This window comes from Lepus europaeus, chromosome 12 (assembly GCF_033115175.1).
Source record: "Lepus europaeus isolate LE1 chromosome 12, mLepTim1.pri, whole genome shotgun sequence".
NCBI lineage: Eukaryota > Metazoa > Chordata > Mammalia > Lagomorpha > Leporidae > Lepus > Lepus europaeus.
The window spans coordinates 244,661-253,724 of record NC_084838.1 but is presented as its reverse complement, the minus strand read 5'-3'; the positions used below and the strand labels follow the sequence as shown (position 1 = coordinate 253,724).

Genomic DNA, 9,064 nt, shown 5'->3' with positions numbered 1-9,064 from the left:
GGCCGGGCCAGCTTCCGGTTGAGAGCCAGCCAGAGCCCCGGGACGAGGAACGGGGACCCTGTCCGGCGCTGTGTGCGGTGCCACAAGAGCCGCGTGCCCGTGGAGCTGGGCTCTGTGGCTCTCCCAGGTTCACACCACCTCCGGCATCAAGTTCCCAGCCCAGCTTCCATCCAGAGACCAGCAGCTAGCTCAGGCCCCAAACCAAGAGCCCGGCTTTCTGTCTCCCACGTCGCGGCTGACGCAGCAGCAGTGGGCAGCCCTGGGAGAATGGAGTCCAGGCCACTTCCACCTGGGCCCAACTGGCCACCTGCTTCCAGCCTCCTGAGGGCCCTGACTTTGGGGTGACTCCGCCCACCTCACCGGGGCCTTCGGTGAGGCCATGGGAGGGGACAAGTCTTCCCGGGTCGATTTTTACAAAGCTGCCCCTCGCCCGCCCTTCCTTTCTGTATGAGATCGCGACTGGCCTGACTGGCCTGTGGCAGCCACCCTGGGCCACGAGGCATGGAGCACGCAATGGCCAAGGAAAGGCCTCGGAAGATGCGGCTCTCGACTCTGTCCACTGAGGCTGGAACCGCACTGGGCAGGTGCCGGGCTGGGCGCCGAGCTGCTGGTCCCTGGCCGCGCCCTGCTCTCTGTGGCCTGGGCTGCCAGTGCCCTAGCGCCACGTGTCCGTGATAGGAACAGAAGGCAGAGCCAGTCCCTCTCTCGCGCTTCCGCGACCCCCGTTCACGCGACAGGGCCACCAGAGACGCCTGCGAGCGGGGGCCGCGCCCTGCGGTCCGTGGGTGCGGGGCGCGCGGAGGGCTGCGGCCGAGCGGCGGGCCTGGGGGTCCCTGAGCGCGAGAGCTGGGCCAGCGAGCGGTGACTAAAGCGGGCGGGCGCAGGCCCACTCGAGGGACCCGCGGCCGGGGGCGGCGCCTTCTCGGGCGAGGCCCGTGCCCGCTGCTACAGCCAGCGCCGTCCGCGCCTCGGGCCCTGCAGCCACTTGCGGTCCTCGGAGCGCCGTCTGTCCGGGCATACCTGGGCGCCGCAGCGCACCTGCGCGCGGTTCCCCAGCCCGGCCGCGCCCGCGCCCGCGCCCGGGATGCAGCCGGGGGCTGGGGCCGTGCAGCCCCGCGCCCGCCTCGGGGCTCGGGCGGGGGCGGGCGGCGGGCGGGGCCGGCGGGACGGGGCGGGCGGGAGGGCGCGGATTGGCCGGGCGCCGCCACGTGACCGGCCCCTTATAGGGCGTGGCGCGGGCCGCGGAGCCGGGTGCGGCGGCGGCCGGGCCGGGCGGGGTCCGGTGCGGTCCGGCAGCTCCGCGGCGGCTTCGGCTCGATCGCCTGGCGCGCCAACCCTGCCGGAGCCGCCGGGCCGGGGATGCGCGCGGCGCCCGGTGGCCATGGTCCGCTTCGGGGACGAGCTGGGCGGCCGCTATGGGGGCGCGGGCGGCGGGGAGCGGGCCCGGGGCGGCGGGGCCGGCGGGGCTGGCGGCCCGGGCCCCGGGGGGCTGCCGCCGGGCCAGCGGGTCCTCTACAAACAGTCGATCGCGCAGCGCGCGCGGACCATGGCGCTGTACAACCCCATCCCGGTCAAGCAGAACTGCTTCACCGTCAACCGCTCGCTCTTCGTCTTCAGCGAGGACAACGTCGTCCGCAAATACGCCAAGCGCATCACCGAGTGGCCATATCCTGCCGGGCTGCGCGCGCCGACGCGGCCGGGGCCTCTGGGCGCGCTGCGGGGGCCGCGCGGCCGGGAGGGGAGGGGGCGCGGTGCGATCCGGGGGGCGCGCTGCGGGGGCCGCGCGGCCAGGCGGCCAGGGGCGCGTCGCGGCCGGGCGCGTGCGGGGCCGCGGCGGGGGCTGGGCGGAGCCCCTCGGCCGGGGCTCGGCGCTCCTCGGCGCTCAGGAGCTGCCGGCGGGAGGCGAGGGCGCGTCGGCGGGCCGCAGGTGCCAGCGTGCGCGCGCGGGGTCTTGGGTCCTACGTATCCCGGGCCCCGAGGGGACCCCCGGCCGCGCGCGGATCCGCCCTGGAGGCCACGCTCCCGCCCCTCGGGGCTCGCAGCCGGGCGGAGCCGGGCGGCGCCGCTGTCCGCGGTGCTGACGGCCGGCGGGGGCGGGGGCCCGGGCCGCAGAGGCCCCGCCTCACCGCCGCTACCCGAGGTGGGAGCGGGGAGGGGGCAGCAGCGGCCCCGCCTCGCGGGAGAGGGCGCGGGGCCGAGCGCGGGCCCCCGGGAGCCGGCCGCTCGGCTGCTGCAGCGCGCCCGCGGCCACCCCTCCCCCGCCGGTCCTTAACCCACGCACTCCGTTCGAGTACATGATCCTGGCCACCATCATCGCCAACTGCATCGTGCTGGCCCTGGAGCAGCACCTGCCTGATGGAGACAAGACGCCTATGTCCGAGCGCCTGGTGAGTGCGGGCTGGGCCCCGCTGCCCTTCAGGGCCTGAGCACACCCTTCTCCTGCGGCGCAGCTGCCCTCTAACCCGGAGGCCACGCGACCCCTGTGCAGGCTGTGGGGCGGTGTCCAGCCAGCCTTCCTGCAGCCGAGGCCGAGGGCGGATGAGGGCGGAGGGCCACAATCCTTCCTCCACAACCTCTCAGGCCAGACAAGCCATTTCCTTCCTGCCAGGAGCTCCCTGGATCGCCTGCAGCTTTGTAGGGTGTGGGGCTGGGGTCCTCAGCCTGGTGGAGTCCTGGGGTGGGCACCACTTGCAAAGAGAGGGCACAGTGCCCTGGCCCCTTAGCTGGGCTCCGTGTGGGCCGGGGTGGGCTGGAAGCCTGTGCAGGGCAGGGCCGCATCAAGAGTGGACGGGCTCCCGGAGGACGTCGCCTGTCCTCCCTCCCACCCTGGCTTCTACTTGAGATGAGGCTTGCGAAGCGCTCAGAGGGAGACCCCGTCCATGCTAAGTTTGGGCGTCTGTGGTCAGCTGGGGGCACCAAATACGCAGCCAGGGTGGATGGCAGGGGGGGAGGAGTTCTCAGGGAGCCCAGGGCAGGAAGTGCGCAGTTGGTCCCAGCCCTGTGATGCCCAAAGGGTGAGTCGTGGACCCTGGGGCTCTCTCTCTCACCTTCTCTGGGCCTCAGGCGCCTGCTCTGACCTGGATGAGTGTCCACCCTGAGACTTGAGGGTGGAAGGGTGAGGAACCTGGGGCCAGGGGGTGGGGTGGTTAGGCTGCCAGCTTCCAGCGCCAGGACCCAGGGTGTGGCCGGAGCTCCAGGGGACTTTGTCAGGGTAGATCCCAGGGGAGCCAGGACAATGGGACCTGCCCGGGGTCAGGGCCGAGCCTGGCATCCAGCTGTGCTAACTCCGGCCTTGTAGCTGGGGTGGGGGGTGTGCTTTGTGCACACAGATGGAGGTGCACATCTAGGGGCTAGGGGCTGGCCTGTCAGGTGAATGGGCACAGTGTGCCCACCCTGCAGGTCTGATCAGCCATCCACAGACTCCAAGCCCAGAGCCAGGCTCAGACCTGGCGGGGCAGAGGAGACAGAGGACCTGGGAGTTGGTGCTGCTGCCCAGGAGCCCATGGGCCTGGCTGGGTCAGGGGAGCTGCCCGGCTGCCTGCAGCCAGGCCTTGGGCGGGGCCTTCTGGACTCCCTGTCCCACTCACCCATCAGTTCCAGAGCTCCCTTCAACAGGAGCCCCTGGCTTGCTGAGCACCACCACCCAGACTCCCTCCCAGTCCAGCTCTGGGCCATGTGCTTGTCAAGAGTGGGCTGCTGCCTCAATTCCTGAAAGAGCTGTGCTGGGCGGACCCAGTTGTTCCCCCAGGGCCAGTGATCAGCGGCCCCTCCCCCTCCCCCACTAAACTGGACCAGAAGCCGCAGGCTGGGAAGAGTGCAGGTCCCTCTGCCCCCTGTGGTGAGTCAGCATCGGGGCAGCGCGATGGACGCTCAGAGGCCCAGCCTCTTGGGTGCCGGCAGCTTCCACCACAGGGCCGAGGAGGAGGTGCAGGCCGAGGCCGATGGGGACAGCCCTGGAGGGCCAGGCTTCCTGGGAGTCAGGCCCAGGTTGTGGGAACTGGCCACACCCACCGCTGGCAACTGCTCCACGGGCCAGCCCCTGCTGCCCTGCCCCTCCCTGCAGAGTACAGCAGCCTCCTGCTGTGGTGTCCACAGTCCTGAGGTCAAGCTGGCCACAGCCCTGCCACCCCTTGGTCTGCCTCTTGAAGCTGCAGCCCTCGGGGGTCAGTGTCCAGAGTCCTCAGGCCTCCCTCCACATCCAGCTCACCCGGGCTCGCCTGTGCCCGTGCTCTGCTCTGTCACGTGCCGCGCCATGTCCTCCCACGGCCGCCTCCCCGCCCCGGCTCTGCTCAGCGCCACTCGTGTTGGCACAGACGTGGCCTGGGGGGAGGGACACTGCCAGCCGTCTCTTGTCTTCCTTCTTTGGCCATGCCGTTGCCTCCACCTGGAGCACCCATCCCCACTTGTTTTCCACTAAGATCTGTGTGTTCCTGTCCAGCTGTGCTGGCTGCACAGAATCCTGGGAAGGCTGGCTGTGTCCAGCAGCCTAGTGCTGGGGCTGGGGCCCAGGGCCAGACCCTGAGGGGTCCTGGGTTTGAGTCCAACTCTGCCACCCCCAAGCTGTGTTCTCAGCCTCTCTGCCTCTGTCTACTTCTTTTTATTTTTATTTTCTTTCAAAAGTTTTAAACATTTATTTGAGAGGCAGGGGGAGAGAGTGTTCCCAGCCATCGGGCCCCTCCCCAGACAATGGCAGGGACGGAGCTGGAGCTGCCAGCCAGAGCTCCGTCCAGGTCTCCACGTGCGTGGCAAGGACCCAGCCACTTGGGGCACCACCGCTGCCGCCCAGCGCGTGCGTTAGCGGGAAGCTGGAGTCAGAGCAGAGTCGGCACTGAGGGGGGATTCAGGTGTCCTGGCTGGCGTCTTGACAGCTTTTCCAAATGTGCCTGCGCTTTATGACGGGGATTGGAGTGTCCTTGTCACACCGCAGACAGCCTTGTCCCCGTCACTGCCTTCCCCGGGGCAGGCCAGGGTGAGGTCCCCGTGGGCTGGGTCCTGGCCTCTCCGTGAACCAGTGCAGAGGCTGGGGTGCCAGAGGCGGGAGGCATGAGGGCAAGCCCTGGTGTGACGGGCACAGGGAGCCACGGCCCATGCAGGTGGCGTGCCGGCTGGGGAGCTGCGGGCAGTGGGGACCCTGCCATGTGCTTGTTTGCAGGACGACACTGAGCCCTACTTCATCGGGATCTTCTGCTTCGAGGCGGGGATCAAGATCCTGGCCCTGGGCTTTGTTCTGCACAAGGGCTCCTATCTGCGGAACGGCTGGAACGTCATGGACTTCGTGGTCGTCCTCACGGGGTAGGTGTGCCCCTGCCCGGGCCCCTGCCGTGGACCGGTGTGAGGCTGGGCTGTGAGGTCTTCCCAGGGAGGAGAGGGTCGGCCTGCAGTCTGGGAGGGGCTGTCTTCCGCCTGCCGAGCTCAGTCTGTGGCCTTGAGCAACCTGGAGAGGTAGAAAGCTAACCCGAGGGTGGCCGAGGCTGGGAGTGTGGGCAGTGGCCCTGCTCCTCGTCCCTGGGCCGTCCAGCGGAGTCTCCGCTGCCCCTCTGCCCTGATGGGCACGTTGAGGACGCTTGCCTATTTCTTAGGCCCGCAGCTGAGCCGTTGCTGGTGGTGGAGAGGGAGTGGAGCCTGGGGAGCTGGCTCCCAGAGCCTGTTTGCAGGGACCAGCCTGCTTCTCCCTGGGGCCTTGGGGCTGCTGTGGGGAGCAGGAAACCCTCTGGGTGAGGCAGGCTCTGTGCTCCTGCCCTGGTGGCTGTCTCTGGGGGAGAGCCGCGTGTGCTGTGCGCGCCCAGGGCGGAATGTCCTTAGGTGGGGGAGGAAGCGGGCCCCCTGCGCTGCGGCGATGCTGTTTACCCCTCGGTCCCCGAGGACGAGAACTGTGCCTGCTGCGTCGTTTTCAGGATGTCCCTGGGGGATGCCTGGGGTGGGTACCTGGGAGGGGCACTGAGCCTATGCCTTGTGAGCGAGCTGGAGGTGCCCTGGGGTGTCCGTGGGTCCTCGCAGCTGACCTTACCCCCTGGGTGCTGCACATGGTGCTGGAGGCGGGGATGCGAGGCTGGGCTCCAGGTCCAGGGGAGCTTGAGTCCCTCCATGAGCCCCTGTGAGCCCCTAGACCCATGCTGGCCCCGGGCCCCTCCCTCCGGGCTTCTGTCTGCCTCTTCCCCTGGCATCCTCCCCTCTCCCATCTCTGTCTCTGATCTCTGTCCCTTGACCATCTCTTGCTGTCTGTGCAGGGCTGGGCCCGTGCAGCCCCTGCGACAGCCCTGGGCTGGGAAGGGAACCCCCAGTGGGGAAGCCACCCCTTGGGGGCTCATGTGCACCCCAGGGCTGCCCAGGGAGCCACTCAGTTGCTCCTGCTTGGGCCCCATGGGGCAGAGGACCTGTGCTGGGGGTTGCATGCGCAGGGGAGCCGGCCCGTGGGGAGCTGCGCGCCGGTGTTTCTCGTTACTTCGTTGGTTTTAATTAGGGTTTGTGTAATTGGTGTTCAGAGGCAGTGATGCCCTGGACGGGTGCCCAGTGAAGCTGGATTCCTCCCCAGTGGTAGCCGGGGTCCCTCTGCCTCAGGCTGGTGTGGGGGTTGTGGGGGTGCCCCCACCTCGATTCTTGCCCTCAGTGTGAGAGGGTGTAAGCCCTGGCAGGCACACACCTGCTCAGGATGCGGGGGCCAGGCTGTTGCCCCACATTGCATCTGGGCTGTGCCTGGGGCTGCAGTCAGCTCTGGGAGAGGTTTGGGCTGGGGTCTCAGGCTCCAGACTGGAGGATCCCATGCAGGTTGGAGAAGCTGTGAGGGGCCAGGAGAACTGAGAGGTCTTGTCAGCACCCTGTGGCACTGAGGCTGCTAGAGGCCTTGCCTGCCCTCATGGGCCTGTTTGTCCTGGGTAGCTGGGGTCATCTGGGGCCTCTGTTCCCCTTTGGGGCAGTCCAAGGGTGACCACCCAGGACTTTCCCTTGGTCCCATGGGTGAGGACAGAGCCAGCTGGGTCCCTGTTTAGGATGCCGTGTCCTTGTCATGGCTCCTGGCTCCTGGTCCGTTCCTGAGTTTGCCCAAGAGAAGTCTGCCTGCCCCCACTTCCTCCTTGAAGGAAGTGTGGCCGCTGGTGGTGCTGCAGGGCTGGTCCGGGGTGCCGTGGTCAGGGTGTGCTCCTGGGGCCTCAGCCTGGGGGTACCTGCTCGTCCTGCTTGGTCATGCAGCTCCGGGTGTTGCACCCTCTGTCCCTCTGCTCGTTGTGTATGTCTGGCCACTGGAGCTGCCCCTTATCCCCACTCACTCATCACTCAGTCTTACCCTATCCTGAGCACCTGCACGTGTGGCAGACCCAGGAGTGACCAGAGCCCACCACGCCCCAGTCCTGAGGCTGTGTCTCCTGGGACAAGGCAGCCCTGGCCCCCTGGAGAGATGCAGTGGAGGCCTCAGGGCTGAGGGCCCGCAGCAGAGACCACCCTGTTTCCCACAGAGAAAACCAGAGGACGAGGCCAGGGTTAGGCTTTGGGCCTGGTGGTGGCCTTGAGCGGGGAGCTGGGGCCATGAGGGGCACAGTGGGACCCCATGGGATTCCTAGGGTGTGGGGAGCACAGAGGAGACACTGCCTGGCGGCCAAACCCAGGGCAGCCAGGGTTTACGGGTGGTCACTGGCTGGGGCGTCTGCGACAGGAGCCGAGTGGCGGGGTAAGAGCTGGGTCTGGCAGAAAAGCACTAGGAGAGGCTCCCCAAGGCAGCTCTTTTACTTTTTGGGGAGTCTTGTGGCAAAGCGTGACAGAGAAATGGGGCAGAGAGGAGGGAGGGTAAAGAGGGCTTTGTGAGCTCCACAGCCCTATCCCATTTGTGCTGCGCACGACCCACAGGGGCCAGGCCTGCTGGCCTCCTGGAGCAGAGGGAGACTGGGGGTGCACAGTCCCCGCCGTCCAACAGCTGCGGTCCCCCCGCGTGTCCCCGTGTCCTGGCCTCCCCTTCTTGGTTCCACCTGGGGCAGGACCACCCTCCCCTCGTTAGGCCCAGCCTGTCTGGTGTCCTGGGGGACAGCAGGCTAACTTTCTCAGCTCACAGGTGGCTCCCAAGGGGACACTCCCAGCCACTGCATCGCACTTCACCCTGAAGTAAGCTGGCATTTCTTTCTAGGACACCAATTAGAGCTCGGCCTTCTCTCCCTGGCCTCAGACTTATGGGAAAAGCAGTGTGGGCCGTGGAGCTCAGTGGTTACTGCCACTGGCCACCCATGGCCAGCCCATAGACACTGCCAACCTGAGCCTCCTGGACTCAGCTGTTGCCTGCTGGTGACCCCTGCTGCTTCCTCTCTGGGCACGTGGATACAGACGGTGCAGGAGAGACAGAGCAGGTGCACGGCTAGGCTTCATAGGGTCCCCTCAAGGCAAGGGGCACCACGCAGGGCCAGCCACAGCCCTTGTCTGAGCTCAGGCACAGGAGACTCCCAGAGACTGGACTTGAGCATGGGCCAACTCCAGTGCTCGTCCAGCAGTGAGCAGAGACAACCCCCATGCAGGTCCCGCCTCAGCTCTCAGGTCTAGGGCTGAGACTCCACCAGGGGGTCCTGGGTGCCCTCTCCCCTTCCCCACCTGAGACGTGAAATGGTTTTGGAGGGCGTGACACTACCCCATGTGGCTGGAGCCCGTCGGGGAGGGGCTGCCTTCTGAGAAGTGGTCCTGGGGCCTGGGCGAGAGGCCTGCACGCAGCATCTCTGAGCCCTCCTTAGTGACTCACAGCAGGCCTGGAGGAGGACACCTGTGGAGTCCTTGTTGTGGGCACCCTAGAACTGCCAGTCCTACACATGGGGCTCCAGAATGCTGTGGACAGGGCCCGGGTGTGGCTCAGCTGTGGCTCCTCCAGGTTGAGGTCTGTGTTGGTTCTGCAGGGCCTGGAGGCCATCATGGTGGGGGGGGGGGCCCGTCTTCCGCACTTGGGACCCCCCCCTCCACTGTGCCTCCTTTCTGCTCTGTTTCTTTGCCTGGATTGAGCCAGAGCTGGGCCCCTGGCTGGCACTGACCCTGTCCACCAGTGTGGAGGGGCTTGGGCTCTGCCCTCCTGATGCTGGCTGGACTGGGCGTGGGCCAGCTG

At 67.7% G+C, this 9,064-nt stretch overlaps 1 protein-coding gene across 1 annotated transcript in view; it reads left to right on the top strand.

Annotated features, from left to right (window-relative positions):
• Nucleotides 1-1,381: 1,381 nt before the first annotated feature.
• The window catches only part of CACNA1B (calcium voltage-gated channel subunit alpha1 B), a 197,268-nt gene continuing 189,585 nt past the window's right edge, over nt 1,382-9,064 (top strand). The window contains exons 1-3 of the mRNA XM_062206823.1: nt 1,382-1,665; nt 2,282-2,387; nt 5,153-5,292. Coding sequence (XP_062062807.1) covers nt 1,382-1,665; nt 2,282-2,387; nt 5,153-5,292 — 530 coding nt within the window. The remainder of the gene's footprint in view (nt 1,666-2,281; nt 2,388-5,152; nt 5,293-9,064) is intronic.